This window comes from Oryctolagus cuniculus, chromosome 2, assembly GCF_051225735.1.
Source record: "Oryctolagus cuniculus isolate XC-2025 breed Fujian yellow rabbit chromosome 2, ASM5122573v1, whole genome shotgun sequence".
NCBI classification, from domain to species: domain Eukaryota; kingdom Metazoa; phylum Chordata; class Mammalia; order Lagomorpha; family Leporidae; genus Oryctolagus; species Oryctolagus cuniculus.
Window position 1 is genome coordinate 177,036,967 of NC_142868.1, and position 17,504 is coordinate 177,054,470.

The following is a 17,504-nucleotide window of genomic DNA, read 5'->3' on the forward strand; positions in this document are numbered from 1 at the left end:
AGGATGGCTCTGATGCACAGTCCCTGGGTCTGCTATTTACGTGATCATCTGTGAGTCCAGGTCTCTGAGCTGGACAACACAACATGTTTTGTTGGAAGACTTTACAGTTCAAGAGCCCTAGCCAGGAGGTAATCACACTCACTTTTAAGATGCTAGCAAGACCTCTTCTCGACTTTTCAGCTAGATTTGCATTATTTCTCACTTGCCCAGCTTGCAACACCAGGATTTCAGATCTTGACTTAAATAACAAAGACAGCTCCAGAAACACTTGGGTTGCAGCAGGCCCTGTACGTAGCAGCAGCCAAGCTCTCAGGAGTCCCTCGAGGTCTCAGGGTGTTTGTGGCACAGGGCAGATGCAGTGAAAAGAGCACTGTAGCCCTGGCATGAGCCTGTGGCTCCCTGCTTACTATGGGGCCTCTGCTCTGCCTTACACCAACATGCCGAACATATGTGGTATAAGAACACGGAGGGAGAAGACAGGAGGTGGAAAGGGACAGGGATGGACAAGCCATGTAATCCTCACCCCAAATCTCCTCCCCTATTCTGGGATTTCCAGACTCCTCTTTCGTCCCCCCTGGCCTCCAGAGAAGAATGTGCAAACCAAGTCAGTCCACATGGGTGGGCCCCAGGATCAACAGTGGAAAAGAACCAAATCCCAGTGTCATGGCAGTAGGACTGAGTGACAAAATTACATGGCTTGATGTGTGTTCCAGTGACAAAGTCACATGGCTTGTTGTGTGTCCCCAACTCCACTGAGCTTCACTTTCCATTTCCATATCCATAGACCTGGATCCTAGGGTCTGCTGGCAGGATTTTTGTGAATGGCATGTCCTATACAAGTGCTTCACAAAATGCAGAGTGGCTTGGAATCAGTGCTTCCTTTGACTACACAGAAAGACTGGCATTTGGCCATTTCCCCATAGACATGCATGCGTTCCTGGCTGCTGGGCATCCTAGAACAAATACCCATATCTTACATTAGTCTGATGGGAAGACGTTGCCTTCTCACTGGAGCTCCCAAAGTTGGGGAGTTTACACTGGGTCCAAGTTCTGTCTTGTCTGCAGGCCCCGTGAGTGCTATCAGCGTTGTTAGGAGCGGTAGGCATGCCTCAGATATTTCCCCTCCTGGTCTCCAACTTGCTGCTGCCTGCAGCTGAATCGGCTTCCTTTCTTACAACTCTGCACAGCGGGTCAGTAATCATCCTCATTCCATCCAGGAGTATCAGGGAACAGGCTGACACAGGAGGAGAAGAGATCCAGGGCCACTTGACTTTCTGTTTCAGTGCAGGTCCCTGAACCTGTCTTTCTTCCTCTCGTCCACAGGTGGACTCTCAGGTATGGCTCGCCGGCACCCTCCCTGGGCTTCCCATGCCTTGGCTGCTGTCCGTTGGTAAAGTGCTCTTCCTGTTCCGGCACCCAGGGCCTTCATGCAATCAGTGGCTGCAAATGCAGCCTTGCTTTGTCTCACATCAGATATTTAGGATCCCCAGACAGGTCAGCTCGGTGGGAAAACACTGAGCTGCCCTGGTCTGAAGGTTGGATCCCCTGAGCTGCTCCCTAGTTTAGCATTCAAGAGGGGCTGGACCCATTTGCAAGCATTTGCCACTGGTAGAGGGGTGAGCTTGATGCATCCAATCCCATCTCACCAAAGACGAGAGCAGCACAAAGTGGGTGCCTCAGGAGCATCCTTTGCCCCCTGCATTAGTCAGCCCCACAAAGCCGCCACCCACAGAATGCGTGTGCTCCAAAGGCAGCCTCAGGGAATGTCCTCCAACTCCACTCACAAGCAAATCTCCCCCTCCGAAATGGGTGACCTGGCTCAGTGTCAGTGAAGAGCGACTTAGAACTATTAGGAAGGACCAGAAGGTCAGACAGATTCGGCAAAGTCCGTGCTCACAGCACTCAGCTCTGTCCGTGTAGAGGAGCCGTGTGGTGCCCTCACTGCCAAGTGGGCAGGTGTAGTGGAGGCACATCTGCCTGGCTACTGAAGACAGGTGTGGGGAGCAGGATGTGGCCACAGTCAGCTGAGCATGGCTGCGGCATTTCCAGCCCTTCCCGACAGAGGTCAGAGCAGGGAGTCTCAGTGCAGGGGACAGTCGGAAGTTCAGGCAGAGAGCTGATAACAAGGAGGCCTGCCTGGGAGCTGTGTCCCAGCTGCAGGCAGGGCTTAGGATCCTGCTCTAGCCCTGGGTGCCCCAGCCCAAGAAGGGAAATATCTGGAAGGGTTTTGAGGGGAGCAGTCAGGTGTGTGGAGTGGTCAGCACCCCATTCCCAGCTCTGGAGGACAGTGTGGAGACTTGGACCAGGAAGGCACATGCCCATCCCTAGAACAACATAAACAGGTCTGTGCACAACTAGTCCTGTGTTAACTTGATGTGTGGGGGAGTGTCGCTCCCCCTCTTCATGGAGGAACGACACAGGACCCTGCGCTGTTCTTTCGTCTGCTCGGCCCTCCCCGGGTTTGCTGCTGGTTCTTCCCGGGTTGGCTACTATCCCTTCCACCTCCGTGGAAGGGCAGTTCCCCCTGGCCGCATTCCCCACTTCCGCAGGGGAGCGGCACACCGCCGGCCGGCTCTTTCGGGGGCTGCACGGGTTCCCTTAGATGTTCCCCATAGATGTTCCTGGTGCATGCCGTCTCTCTTCTCCTTTATAGTCCTCCTCTGCCAATCCCAACTCGGCTGCCCACACGCCGAGCACGCTGCTCTCCAATCAGGAGCAAGTCCTACAGTTTATTGGCTGAACTGGAGGCAGCTGTGTAGAAGCCTCTTTCTTCTCTCCCAGCGCCATATTGTGGGAGAGCAGATGCATAGAATAAGTCTTAATTCCAGTAACTCAGTCTAGTCCGGATTGCTCCCCACAGATCCCCCTTTCTTTTTATTTTTGGCGTTGATACGCGCCTGTCTTCGGTGTCCCGCAGCACACACTCTGCTCTACTTGCTAGAGTTGCCACAGGTTCTTACAATCAGGCAAACCGAATCCGGGTCCTCTCTTCGCCATGTTGTGAGGAGGTTTTTAGGCGCTGATGCGTGCCTGTGTTCGGTGCCCTGCAGCGCATGCTCTGGTCGAGCCTGCAGGGGCTTACAAGCCCTGTCAGGCAAACCGAATCCAAGCCTTCTCATTGCCATATTGTGGGGGAGACTTATTAGTGTTGGTTCTTGCCTATCTTCGGTGACCTGCAGCTCATACTCTGGTCGAGCTGCCTGCTGGTGCTTATCGCCTAATCAGGCAGACCGAATCCAAGCCTCCTAATTGTATTGTGGGGAGGCCTTACTGATGTTAATTCGTGCCTGTCTTCGGTGACCTGCGGCGCATAAGCTGCTAGCCGCCGCAGGTGCTCATCGCCTCACTTATCGGGCAGACCGAATCCAAGCTTTCTAATTGCCATGTTGTGGGGAGGCCTTTCTATTTCTCTATTTCTCTATCTCCGGGCATTCCTATTTCTCCCATTTTACTTCTATCTTCCAGCATTCCTATTTCTCTTTTACTTCTAAACTTCTGTTTCTCTTATCCCCGCAGCTTCCCGGCGCCCGCCCCGAGACTGCTTCTCGGCGGCTTCCCGGCTCTGAGCCGCTTCAGCCCGCGCTTCTCCGATCTGCGCGGCTTCCCGGCTTTGCGCGGCTTCCCGGCGCCTCGCCCCGCGGCAGCTTCATGGCTCTGCGCGGCTTCCTGGCGCCTCGCCCCGCCGGCGGGTTCCCGGCTCTGCGCGCACGCTCCGCAGTCTCCACGCACTTCGCGCCCGCACCACGGCCTCGCGCCAATGCCCCGTGCTCTCTCTGCACGCGGCGGCTTCCGCGAATGTTTCCGCCACCACCGGCATTCAGTCCAAGTTCCCCGGACTAACCTGGCGAATCCTGGCGGCCCACGTCTCTGCCTCTGGTTCCAGATCTTCGCCTCTTGCTCCCCAGGGTGACTTGAAGAATTCCGAGATGGCTTGGCCTGCACTCGCGGCTTCATCCTCCCTAACATTTTTCTCTACCCGGTGTGTTTCCCTAAGTTTTCTTCCAACAATATTCCTCCCTCATTTCTCCTGGCCTCTCCCCACAGTCCGTATCCAAGTCTAAGTTTCTTATAGGTTTCACTTTCACTTTCAACCTGCAGTCCGTATCTGAGTCTAAGTTTCTTCTTGCTTTCACTTTAAATCCTAACTTCTTTCCCACAGTCCGTATCCGAGTCCAAGCCTCCTCCAGGTTTCACTTTCGCTTTCAATCCTAACTTCTTTCCCACAGTCCGTATCCAAGTCTATGCCTAGGCTTTCAATAGCTTCTTCCGGCACCTTTCTCGTCTGGCTTTCCCCTAGGCTCTTCGCTAGTCTCTCTCTCCGGTATTTTCCTGCTTCTTGCCGTTTCTTCCCTCCTAGGTTTCCTATCCGTCCTAAGTTTCCTATCCGAGTCACGGCACCATTATGTCGCTCCCCCTCTTCGTGGAGGAACGACACAGGACCCTGCGCTGTTCTTTCGTCTGCTCGGCCCTCCCCGGGTTTGCTGCTGGTTCTTCCCGGGTTGGCTACTATCCCTTCCACCTCCGTGGAAGGGCAGTTCCCCCTGGCCGCATTCCCCACTTCCGCAGGGGAGCGGCACACCGCCGGCCGGCTCTTTCGGGGGCTGCACGGGTTCCCTTAGATGTTCCCCATAGATGTTCCTGGTGCATGCCGTCTCTCTTCTCCTTTATAGTCCTCCTCTGCCAATCCCAACTCGGCTGCCCACACGCCGAGCACGCTGCTCTCCAATCAGGAGCAAGTCCTACAGTTTATTGGCTGAACTGGAGGCAGCTGTGTAGAAGCCTCTTTCTTCTCTCCCAGCGCCATATTGTGGGAGAGCAGATGCATAGAATAAGTCTTAATTCCAGTAACTCAGTCTAGTCCGGATTGCTCCCCACAGGGGAGGGGTCCCCTGAGCCCTGGACCAAGGCCTCCCCTCTCTCCCCACACTCTATTTCTCACTGTCACTGGGGACCCTGGACAGGGCTGTGAGTGTCCAGTGGTGGGAGGAGGGCAGTAAGCAGGGCCATCTTCGCCTTCTGGATGGTGGGCTGTGCGCTGCCTCCCCGCACCCTCATGCACGATCAACCCAGGGACTCCTGGCATGGCTCACCCTCTGGGAAGGGCTCATGGGTGCCAACACTGCTTTTTTCAGGAGGGTCCAAGTGAGTCAGGTTCCTGAACCCGCTGGGGACTGTAGGTTCCATCAGCAGGATGGCCTTGGAGGAGCTACTGAACCCCCTGCTGTGCACCTGGGGGACTGGCTCCTGGCTCACCTGGGAGATGGCCCTGTCCCTGCCGTGTACACAGCAGCTCTCTCCTTCCCCCTTCAAGCAGAGCTCGTAAATAATCATTTCATGCTGTGTAACCATTCTAGATGGATTCTTCAGGCTAGACTATAGTAGGGAAAATTTGTTTAGTAAGGGATTTTTATTATGTAATATGACTGTGACATCTGGTAATGGGAACTGCATTATATTTATTGTTTTATCTCTAAGAAAAATATTGAAATAAAAAGAAAGTCATCAGGGCCTATTATTTTCCAATGAGAAGGAATCTCAGGGCCCCACTGCAGGTGAACCAGAGGAAGTGAAAAGAATCCTACTGTGCCACGCTATCACAGGCTGGGGTGTTTTGTGACAGGTTCAGAAGAGAAGGGAAAGACCCAAGGGGAAAAGAAAGAACCTCGGTACTAGACAAGGCCACCAGTTTTCCTGGAAGTCATCTCTCTCTCTAAGCTGAGAAAGGAAACCCAGAAGCCAATATGATCTCAGGCTCACACAGATGAAACTGTGTGTTCTACTTCTCTGCATTCATTGTCGAGGGGCCACCCAAACAGAGCAGCCTCAACTGTGCTGTGTGAGAGTTCAGACAAAGATGGCCTCCATTGTCAGTGTCTTTGGTGCTGTTCTGGTGAACAGAGAAGGATCTAGAAGGTGGAAGAGGGAGGGATCCTTTCCTGGTGGCTGGAGAGCGTTTTCTCACGATGATCCCGTGTCTTCCAGTTCCGGGAGTTCCGGGAGAGATTGCCGCCCACCTTTTTTTCCCCATTCAGAAACGCTGTCCAGGGTGTAGACTGTGAAACCAAGTGTAACCTGACAAGGTTCCTCCATCTGAACCCTGGGACCTACATCGTGGTCCCCTCCACACATCGAGAAGAAGCCGAGTTCCTGCTCCGAATCTTCCTGAAAGTGCCGGATGGTGACAGGTACAGGGCTTGCGGCATCCTGCATGTTTGCTTCTGCTTTGTTGTCTGAGGTTCATAGTGCCGGGCTGCGCTGTGCCCTCTGTGTCGCGCTAGTGTGTGCTGTGTCCAAGGGGGACACGGTGAGGGCCTCGCTATTGAGAGCCTATTGAGAGACACTGTAAAGGGGGGTGACAAGGCCTAGGAACGAATGACCCCACCACCAGTAGGGGGCGCTGCTACTGGATGCAATACTTCCTGCAGAGGCAGCAGATTGGAGGGGACTGCTTCCAGCGAGAGGGGGAGAACACTGCTCCTTGGATGAAACAGCACTTGAACTACTCCCCACAGGACAGTGAAAGTTAATGGCTTAAAGGGGAGGGCCACGCAGGTGTAAGAAAAAGCCCAAACAGGATGGAAGGGGGTGAGCATGGGGCTTTTTGAAGAGTTGAGTGGTGGCAGCCACGCGTATGGGACAGTGGTTTGTGGCACGTGTGTCAAGTTGTCTAGAGTTGGGGGTATTTCAGGGAGACATATCAGGGAGACACTGAAAGGTGGGCTTTAAAGATGGATGACCCCAGTCATGAAGGGTCCTGAATGCAAAGTCATTGTGTCAAAAGTGGGATCGAGAAGAACTCGCTCTGCTGGGCACCTCGTCCCCTCCTGGGGCTGAGGAAGACACCACCACGGCCATGCTGGGCATTATAATAGCATGGGTGAGGCCTGCAGGCAGCACACTGCCAGTTGGTGGTGGAACGTAAGACACAGCTTCTCTGCCCTGGTGGCATTGGAGGTTACTGTGCCGAGTGTATCTGGTTGTGAAAGACACCATTCACCAGTGACTGGAAGACCAGACCACAGTCACTCCCAAGGCTGCACACAAGGCCACAGTGCTTGACTGCCTGTGAACTGCCATAGCGGTCCACGTCCCAGCCAGCAGTGCTAAAGACTCCACTCAAGTCCTTGGCAGAGATACCTAGTGTCCTTGGCTGCTCTCCATAGGCAGGTGTCCTTTGGATAGTGAGCTGGCCATTTCCATCACATATTCCCCTGTTTTTCCAGGAAGTTCGGCAGTGATTTCAACCTCAAGGCACTGAAGGTAGGTGTGCAGCAAAGTTTGGCTAGTGAGTGTCACTGCCCACATCCCATCTCCAGGAGATCCTGTCTCCTTCACTGCCTTACCCGTGACCGTGAAAACAGAGACACCATAATGGGCAAAAGAGGGCTTGAAGGGGAAGAGACTAGACAGGAGAGGGGTTAGGGGAGGAGACCAGGCCCCCAGGGCCAGGCTGGACACAATAGCCTTCCTTCTACAACCTTCCATTGATTTTTCATGCCCCTAAGGGGTTCTCCACTTGTCTGACCTCTATCTCTGATCTAGGTAGAGTGGTTGTGTCCTTGTTGGTGGCCTCTTTCCCCACAAGCTTAATGTTGACTGTTTTCCCTTTGGTCCAGGAAAGTCTACCAGAGGATGCCTCCCCAGAAGTTGTTTTCCACAGATACACTCAGCAGGTACAGTGTCTAGTGCTGAGGGCCTTTTGGAGGATTGGGGAGGGAGGGAGGGAGCTGAGGAAGGAAGACTTCTCCCAGGCCCTCATCAGAATTCAGGGAGGAAAAGCAAGGTGACAGATCATTCTATAAGCCCCTCTCTCTCCCTGGATTGGCTCCAGAACGTCTCTAACTGCCAAGCTCCGTAGAGAAGTGGCGTCCTCATTGGGATGGCATCCATATGGAACTTAGAGCTTGGGAAGGGAGGGGATAATTATAGGAGGTATATATGAAGTGTGTTGCCTTTTGAATCTTTAAACAAGCAGCTGGCGCTGTCCCTTGAAATCCTTCCTTCTCCCACTTGGCCACCTCTATACCAACCTGGCATCGCTCTTCCTCGGTGCTGGCCAGCTGCAGAGAGCACCAATGGCATGCTTCCTGCCAAGCCACCTATGTGCACACGGGATTTGCCTAATGGTTTAATAAACTGTTATAAAGAACTCCCTGACTTGTCAGGTTAAAAGCAGGTGCCAAGGGCTCTGCATGATGGGCCTTTACCGTCGTTAATCATGTTGGCATGGGAAGTGGAAAGCGATACAGATGACCACGTGCACCTGCTACCTTGGTGCAGCCAGAGGCCAAGGACAAGAATGCATTTTCATTCCCAGTGCTAAATGGGTAGTGGTAACCTGGAGGCAGCCTGGCCCCAGCAAGGAGGCAAAAGGAGAAATGAAAAGTGTGACCAGACATAGAAGGGGCCAGTGCAAAGTACAATAACTTTGGACCCCTGGGATCCAGACCTATTTTGAAAGATGGAGTCCAGGCATGGACTCAGGCACTTTGATGCACAGCAAGGCAAGACAGGATGACTGTCTCCAGCCCATGAGCTTTGGAAGGCAGAGATGACATCATATGCTTTGCTTGTCCCCAACTCCGAACACTGTCCTTTGCCAGAAGAGGTGCTCAATCATTTCTGTGGAATTGAATTAAGACAGATTGGCTCTCCCAGAGCGGGTGCCCAAGCCAAGGTTAGCTTCCCAGCGACAGTCAGCAGGGCCTCATTAGAATGCCTGAGTCCTTGTTTCCTTCAGGGCAGGTGGGAAATTCTCACACGTGGTCCATGCACCTGCACCTCTAAAATAAGCTACCATTTGTCATGTGATGACATGGTAAAGATTCCCTAATCACAGCTCTTCTACCCAGTAGCCAAACACCTCCTCACAGATGGTGACTGGGAGCCCCCGTGGGGCCTTTGTAGGAATGAGAAGATGCAGGTGCAGCACTGTGCCAAGGGACACACCTGGAAGTAGATGCCAGCCCTCCTTTTTAGCCCATGGTGGGGACGGTCTTGAACTGGTCCTACTTGGCTTCATTCTGCATAACCTGTAGGCTATCCTCAGAGGCTGTGTCCTCCACAGCAAGGTTAAAGCAAAAATATTCATCCATGCATTCACAATGTCCTCTCCCCTAATCTCTTATATGAGTTTAACTTATGAACTAATACTACAGTGTGTTCTTACCACTCCTCCTACTTCTTCTATTAGCCATAGTGTGGTGTAACACTCCAATCAGGTTCTGCCTGTGGGCAAGGAAGCACACACTGGGATTCTTGGACAGGCTAGGTCCTTTCTTCTACCCATCATTTAATTGCAAAGCACTAAGGACACTGAGAGTACTATGCCAAGCACTTGTTAAAAGATTTACTTATTTATTTGACAGGGGAAGAGGAGAGAAGAGGTGGGGGGAGAGAGGAAGAGAATGACTTCCATTTGCTGGTTAATGCCCCAGATGGCTACAGTGAAGCCTGGGTCTCCCCGTGGGTGTCAGGGGCCTAAACATCTGCTGCTGCTTTCCCAGGCACATGAGCAGGGAGCTGGATCAGAAAAGGAGCAGCTAGGATGACTACTGGCACTTCAACATGGGATGCCAACCTTGCAAGCTGCAGCTTAACCTCCTGTGCCACAACGTTAAGCTTTGGGAATACCCAAGCACTGGCTCTTGGGTGTCATACATTTTGGTGGTACAGGCAAACGTGCAGTTCTTTGGGAATTATTCAAGCAGCTATCATCTCCATTCTCTATCTCCATTTCAACTCATCACCCCTCATTTCCTCCAATACTGTGGTTGGTTACTACGTGTAGGGTCCAGGTCAGAGTGATCCTGAGGGATCTGGCTTAGAGCTGAAGGCCCCCCAAAGGAAAGATGATGGGGCTGCTTTGAGTCCAGTTGGAAGTGGCGAGGGCAACCCTAAGAGTGGGAAGGGACAGTGCGTCTGTCGCCTTTGAGGTGCTGGCTCTCATGAAAACTCCCAGGAGGCACCTTACCCTCCCTCACCCACTCTACAAGACCACCAATGCCAGCTCCCTAGGCAAAGGCTTCCCCAGGTGACAGTGTCACATCCTCCTCTCAGCTCTTGCCAGGAGGTGAGAAAGGGCCACAGGAGGATGTAGCACAACCTTGCCTCTAGAACATCATTGAAGACGCTGCCCATCGAGCTGTTCACAGCCCCCAACAAAAATTCGAGTGCAGCTAACTCCTGCAGAGCTCAGGCCAGGAGAGGTTTCTCTCTCCCGCAGCCTCAGTTGCTTCCTGAGTTTAATCCAAGGAAAACCATGCCAGCTCCCTCTTTGCTTCAGCTGCTGGGAAGACCAGTAATGTGCTCAGGTGCAGCCGCCTCCCACAGCCTAGAGGTCTGGTATTTTTCACTCCGTGCCCACCGAGGTACACACCGTAGTTGTATGTTCTCAGTGTGTTTCTGGAGGCAGAGGGGAAGCACACAACAGCCCTTATCCAGAGGGGCTCCCAGCACCTGGGACAGCGAGGAGGAAGCACCCACTGCTTGCAGTCCAGGGGTGAATGGAGAGAGAAAAGCAAGGTGCCAAATGTTGGGGGTGGCCAGCACCACAGGTGTTCAGGGGAAGGTTTTGAAACAAAGCCTGCCGGGCCCGAGGTGGGTGGGAAGTGAGTGTTTAGAGAGTGCTCTACTGTCAGGCAGGTGTGCCTGCTGGGTCCCAGCTGTGCTGATGCCCATTGTCCTCTCTTGATTGCACCAGGGGATAGACATGGACGCTACCAGGCTGCAGAGCCTTCTCAACCAGGAGCTCCTGTCAGGTATGGTCATCCCAAGGACCTTCTGCTCCCAGCCTGACCCCACCGTCCCCCTGCCCCCTCAGACCAGCATTTCCAGCCTTCCTGTTCTCTCTCCAGGACCTGCGGGGGACACATTCTCCTTGGATGAGTGCCGCAGCATTGTGGCTCTGATGGATGTATCCTTTGCCATTCAGAGCCTATGCATTCTAAGAGCTTCCCCAGGGGCCCAATTAGGGCTCACCCAGGAGCTGGGGTTTTGTGGATTCTCTGCTAGCTCCTTAACCCTCTGGACCAACCACAGCCCCTGCACCCATTTATGCTAATACACTGCATTGGCAGGTGCAGGAAGTGGCTACAAGCGGCAGGACCAAGCACCAAGGTCCAGGCTACTGACTCTGGTCCCAAGCTGTGCTCTCCAATGAGCTGTTCTGCCCCTGCCCTCCCCGTCTCCCAGGCAGGAGAGACGGGCTCTGCACATGGCTCTCTCCACACCCTGCTGGCCTGTGTGCTGTCTCCTGGGAGAGACAGATCACCCAGCTAGCACACTGTTAACAAGGCTTGATTGGCAACACAAGGGCGGCCACTGTAGAACAAGAGGCTTCTAGATATAATGATAAATCAGGCCCTGTCTCCGCTGGTTGTGGTGGGAGTGCTCGGAGACACACAGCAGTCTCCTGGCCTGGGCAGCCAAAAACCTGGGGCCGGACCCAAGCAAAGCAAATGGGTCTTTGCCAGCCTCCCTTCCTGTTTCTCAGAGCTCTTCATCGATTGTCGTTGAACCCATCTTACGGGGTGGCCAGGGCTGGCTTTACCCTGGAGAGTGTTCCCTGCACACACCTCTCACTGCAGCTTCCGGAGTGACAACCCCCATGCTCCCTGGCCGGGGACCCCACCCCGACCGGTGAAGGCCGTCTCCTGGGCTCCTGTCTTCCCCAGATGCCAGCGACGTTGGCTTCCCTTTCTCAAGGCTTCCTTTTCCCTCCAGCTGTTAATCTTTCTCTAGAAAACCTGTCTAACCCATTTGCTCCCAGAATCAGAGGGAGCTCGCTGGCATGGGGCCATGCCCTGGTGATGCCACACGCAGGGGGTTATTGCTGATGGATGGAATGCTTGGGCTTCAGCCTCCTTGGCAGTACCAGAGGCCCCTCTGCTCTTTGCACGCTGGACCGGTTAACCCTTAACTCCCCATCAGCTGAAAGTGAACGGGCGACTCGACCAAGAGGAGTTTGCGAGACTGTGGCGGCGCCTTGTCCACTACCAGGTGCGAGCAGGTTCTCCATGACTGACAGTCTTGTTCCTTCCAGTTCAGCAAACGTTTTCTGGGGTCACAGACCTGCACTGGGATTAAGTGGTGCTAACAGAGGGACTCTCGCCCCTGCCCTCGCAGAGAGCTCCCATTTTGTTTGAGGAGGTATGCTGGCAGCAGGAGAGGGCGCAGGCACTGCCCGATGAATTGGCAGGATGATGGGGGAGAGCCAGGTCACTGGGGACTCTGTCTGGGCCTGCCGGTCAGCTGTGCCTTCCTCATGTATCCCATGATCCTCTATGGCATCCCCATCCCATTCCCTCCAGCCCCGCTGCTAGAGGGCCCATACTTCTCGGGACGAGGTCCAAGTTCACTGAAGTAGCATCTGCCACCCTCTGGCTTGGGCCTCACTTCTGGGCCCAGGCAAAGCCCCATTTAACCTGATCTACCCTGCCCTTCAGCTGGTGTCTGCAAGACGGCCTGTGCTGCCCTTGCCCTCTGCCCACCCTTCCCCGCTCTCCCCCGACTATGAACCTGGCAGGTCCCACCCTCCCCCACCGCAAGAGTCCAGCCTCAAAACACACACACACACACACACACACACACACCTGTCCTGTTAGGGTCACCATCCCTCACTCCCCCCCACAATCAGGCTAAGCCACAGGTGTCATCTTACTGTGCTGTGCAAACAAAGAATTCATCTCATGATAAAAGCACTGCCTGTTCATCACGGAAAGCGGAAGACAAATGGATGGGCAAAAATACCTGTGAAACAGAAAATATAATCTTACCAGACAGAAAGAAAATGTTAGCATCTAGGAATTTTTCCCTGTAATTTGTATACCCATGCAAGTGTATAATCCTTGCGATAAGGACCAAAGTAGGCATCGTCATTTGCCCTGTGCTTCTGATTAGGAAACTGGGGTCTCGAAAGGGCTGCAGTGTGCCCAAGGCTGCACAGCTGTGGGCAGTGGAGCTGGGGTTTCCATCAGCGCAGTTTTGTTATAAAGTCTGCTGTTTATCGTGACACCGTGTGAACTTTTCAGAGAGCCCCACACCTCCCTCGAAGTTAGCAAATTGCCCTTGGTGTCAGGGGCCATGTCAGGGTTGGAGAGGGGGAGTGGATTGGGGAGCAGCTGGGGAGCCGAGGAGCTGCAGTCCCGGGCATGGCCAGGTGTAGCCACTCCTGCCTTCCCCAGCCAGCTGCTCTGCTGCCCCGCCTGCCTCTGAGCTGGCTCCACCCCAGTCTTGGTGAGCAGCCTCCCCCACCCCTAGGGGGGATGGAGAGATTTCTGGGAACTGCCCCAGTGCTGGACACCTCTCGGTGCTCACATGAGCTTCTTGCTTCGTTTTCCGTTTTAGTGTGTTTTCCAGAAACTCCAACAGAGCTCTGGATTTCTCCTGAGCTCAGACCTGTGGAAGGCCATAGAGAATACAGGTAAGACGGGGCCCTTTCAGCTGTGAGACAGGGGGCATGGGGGTGGCGTGTGTGATGTGCACGCTGGTAGCTGCTGTAGGCAAGGCGGGCGTAGTCATTCTGGGAAGTCAGAGAGGTGATCCTGTCACTCTCCCCCTCCCCCGTTCACTCGGCCTCGGTGGGCCTCTGTGACTTGGGCATCACCCCTCCTGCCCCACCCGAGTCTTCATGAGCCAGTCACTTTCCCCAGCGACCTTTCTCCCAGTACAGCTCTGACCGTGAGAAAAGAGCCCTGGGTGATTGATACCCTACCAGGAATGAATGGAGCTGGCCTTGCAGAAGCTCACATCTCAGGACCTGGGCCATGGGGGTTAAATACCCAGAAGCAGGTTTATGATCTCTCTTCCCTCTCTTCACTGAGGGCTTAGGCTAAATTAAACCACATGGCATCTGTCTGCTTCAAGGAGGGGAAGCTTCCAGGCCTGGGATGATGACAATAAAGCCAGAGGGTGCACAGGTGCTTCATAGTTCACCAAGAACTCCTCATCACGTCATCCCGCCTGATTGTCAGAAACCTGGGCAGGGCAGGGACCACCACCTGTAAAACCATGGCCCCCAGGTTAGCACTGGGAGACAGTCTCCATAATTCTCTCTCCGGTGACACCTGGCCAGGACGTGGGCTAGGAGGACAGGGCAGCTGGTGCCCACGTAAGCACCGACCCGCCCTCCAATCTGTCATAACCGGGGAGACTGTGCTCGAAGCTGAGCGTGCTGCGGTATCCTCTGCAGGGCTTGTTAAAACACACGTGGCTGAGCCTCGCGCAGCGTTTCTGAGGCACAAGCCTGGAGGGACTGAGCAGCTGCTTTCCCAACAAGCTCCCCGGTGATGCTCCTGCCTCTGTCCTGGGAACCATACGTTGAGAACCGCTGAAGAGTCAGAGCAAAGTCTGTAGCAGAGACCTCGCTAATGGCTCCAGAATAATAAAAAGGAGAAAAAGAGAAGTTCAAGTTGAGCTGAAAAGGCATCAGGGCCAGGCAGGTCATGGTCTCGTAAGAGGGGTGACCTCTGAAGGTGGCCAGTGGGAGAGTGTGCGTGCTCTGCCTACAGGCATCCAAGTTCACGTCTTTCTGAGTCTGCTGGCAAGACCAGTCCTGCCTCCAGCAGGCTCATCCCCTGGTGGGTAGTGTGACTTCCAGGGTCACCTGAGCTGCAGGCCCCACCACTGGCCAGTCTTCTGGAAGTGCGAGGTAGCCGGGCCAGAGTGAGCCAGGTGCTGATCTCCTGCCCACCAGAGGGAGCATCGTCTGAGCCTTGGCTCCACTCCGAGGCCCAGCCCTTCTCTGGCGGAGCAGCGCAGGACTGAATCTCCCTCCTCCCGGGCCCTCTTCCACCCCTCCCAGCAGCTTCCCTCATACAGACCTGGAGACTGCCATGGTTGGGGGTAGGGGGAGGCCAGGCAGAGGCAGGGCTGGAAGCGAGCCCCACCACCCTGACAACTTGCAAACAGCATGGGAATGATCTGAGTGCTCTGAGGGCTGCTGTGTCCCCAGAAGAGGGGTTGGTTGGAGGGCGGGTCGGTGCTTACATGGGCACCAGCTGCCCTGTCTTCCTAGCCCGCATCCCGGCCAGGTATCACTGGAGGGAGAAGTATGGAGACTGTCTCCCAGTGCTAACCTGGGGGCCATGGTGGTTTCAGACAATCAGGCGGGATGACGTGATGAGGAGTTCTTGGTGAACTATGAAGCACCTGTGCACCCTCTGGCTTTATTATCATCATCCCAGGCCTAGAAGCTTCTCCTCCTTGAAGCAGACATGCCGTGTGCTTTAATTTAGCCCTAAGCCCTAAGTCTGGTCTCAGGCCGACTCCAGAACTGTGTCCCTGGGGCCTGGCAGCCACCGGGGAGAAGAGACACTGAGCAGGAGAGGGGAGAGAGGCTGCTGGGTACCCAAACCTCACGAGGCAGAGGGCCACCCCCAAGGCTCCCCCGACTCACCAGCTCACCCTGGGGCCCCAGACTTCCTCACAGGGGTCTCCATCAGCGGGGAGCTGCTGCATCTCATGACTCTGCGGTACAGTGACAGCTCTGGCAGCATCAGCTTCCCCAGCCTGGTCTGCTTTCTGATGCGCCTGGAAACCATGTCAAGTAAGTGTCCCTGACACCCTGGGTGTCCAAAGAATACAGCAGAGGGCCAGGGGAGGGCACCCCATCCCAGCCCTGGACAGGGCCTCAGGAGAGGGTGGGCTTGGTCCAGTGTCAGCAGTGGCGTTCCCAGCCTGGCGACTGTCCCCGTGGGCCCCCGGCACCTTCCTCTTGCCGGGGCCTCTCTTTCCTCTCTCAGAGGTCGGTGTGGCTCCCTGTGTGCCCTTGGCGGGTTGTGTTTCTAGCCTCACTTGCTCTCTCCTTGGGCAGGGAAGGCTCTGGCCTCTGCTGAGGAACCTCCCACACAAGTGACCAGGTGGGGGTGGCAGGTCTTCCGCAGGCTCAGCGCTCACCCCCATGGTGGAGGCAGAGGGTTGACATCTTCGAGCAGCCTGAGCTCCTGTGTTAAATGAAAGCTGCTGTGAAGCCCAGGCCATGGTGCAGCTCAACATGGAGCTGTTGGGACTGAGCAGAAGGGGGAGGGGCTCAAAGTGCTTGCAAGTCCTTTTTCTTCTGATCCCTCCCAGCTGGGAGGCGCCTCTGCAAACCTAAGCTGTGGGTGGGCACTTGGGCCCCAGCCTTGCTCTCAGCGAGTCCTCAGTGGACAAGGGAGCTCCCCACGCTGCACTCGGGCCAGCATACACAGAGCTGAAGGTGTGGTCACGCAGCAGCAAGGGCCAGAGCAGCCCTGGGGGGAGGAGAAGAGTCCCAGCTGCCCCACGTGCAGAGGGAACAGGAGGGAGGAGAGGGCAGGAGCCAGCGGCGCGCTGCAGAGCAGGGCTGCTGCACGTAAGGTCACATGGCCACAGTCTCCACCTGAGCCCTGCCCGACTCCCTCCTCGTTCAGCTGACGCCTCTCCTGCTTTGTCCTAGAGACTTTCCGTAACCTCTCCAAGGATAGAAAAGGACTGTACCTGACAGAAATGGAGGTGAGCTATCTCCCCAGCCCCAGGGATGGACCGCAGGCCCCCGGGGCCACCTCTGTGGATCGGACTCCTGGGGTAGTTTTCTCCCTGAGGATAAGGGATCATCCATGAGCAGCAGCCAGGCTGCTGGCCCCCGGCCTCCAATTACTGCCTTTATATATTGCCAGCTGCCAGGCTGCTGGAGGATCTTGGCAGAGTGATTTTATTTTTTTTCCAATAGCTTAATAAAGCAGAGGATTATGTGGGTGTCATAAATCCAAGGGGAAACTCAGGAACGGCCACAGAGCTCACTGTACATTAAACTGACTCCCATTGAATTGTAGAACCTCCCAACTGGCCAGCTGGTCAACCTCCAATGTACCTATCAGTACCTGGCTTCTCAGAGAGGAGCAGAAGATATATGTGACAGGGGTGCTGAGACCTCCTGCTTGGGTTGAAATTAGCTAGAAAGGGGTGAGGAGACTATACTGAGATCTCCCAAGGGAGGAGGGTGGCATTCCCTACTCTGGGCTACGCTAACAAGATGAAGGACTTGGTTGTAACGACAATGCTTATTTCCCAGTGGCTGAACCTGGTCATGTACAATTGAGGCGAGGAGGAGAGAAGACCGCATGGTCCAGGTAAGACATGGTAGTGTTGGAATCCTCTCCTCCTCCTAGGGACCATGGCCCTTCTCCTCCCTCACTGGGAAGGCTGAAACCTTATCTGTGTGAGCCAGCACTCAGCTGCTCAGGGCTCTTGAATTTCAAGGCCAGTGCTGCAAATGTCTGTGTCGTGAAGACCAGGGGGCATTCATGGAAGGAAGCAGCCTGAAAGTAATGAGTGGGGGTTTAGAAGTCTTACCTGAAGCTCCAAAGACAAAGGGGCATCACTCATGCCAGGCCAGGCAGGAGAGGCAGTGCAGGTAGAACGGTGTGCAGCAGTAGAGACAGATCATGTGGAGGGGAGCTCCAGGTCTGGTCCCACCTCCACCACTGCCTCACCGTACAGTGGACCGACCACATCCATCTGTAGTAGTCTGTGTTCATACCTCT

General features: G+C 54.8%; 1 protein-coding gene and 1 long non-coding RNA gene across 4 annotated transcripts in view; one reads left to right on the forward strand and one right to left on the reverse strand.

Annotated features, from left to right (window-relative positions):
• The window catches only part of LOC100346950 (calpain-13), a 137,717-nt gene that overhangs the window by 117,778 nt on the left and 2,435 nt on the right, over window positions 1-17,504 (forward strand). For 2 of the 3 annotated variants that reach the window (XR_016229505.1, XR_016229506.1), the window contains exons 12-13: window positions 1,324-6,185; window positions 7,617-7,675. Coding sequence is in view for 1 of the 3 variants with exons in the window: in XM_089326590.1 (XP_089182716.1) it covers window positions 1,324-1,335; window positions 5,983-6,185; window positions 7,224-7,260; window positions 7,617-7,673; window positions 10,703-10,760; window positions 10,857-10,915; window positions 11,932-12,000; window positions 13,348-13,423; window positions 15,419-15,547; window positions 16,418-16,473; window positions 17,033-17,059 (783 nt within the window). In the remaining 2 variants the exon portion in view is untranslated. Of the gene's footprint in view, window positions 1-1,323; window positions 6,186-7,223; window positions 7,261-7,616; window positions 7,676-10,702; window positions 10,761-10,856; window positions 10,916-11,931; window positions 12,001-13,347; window positions 13,424-15,418; window positions 15,548-16,417; window positions 16,474-17,032; window positions 17,091-17,504 lie in introns of those variants that run through there. The other variant, XM_089326590.1, reaches the window with a different exon arrangement.
• Window positions 8,289-13,410, reverse strand: LOC149128156 (uncharacterized). The gene is made up of 3 exons (XR_016229507.1): window positions 13,318-13,410; window positions 12,662-12,750; window positions 8,289-8,622 (listed from the first exon to the last, which is right to left on the reverse strand). It is a non-coding gene; the product is annotated as an uncharacterized LOC149128156 (long non-coding RNA).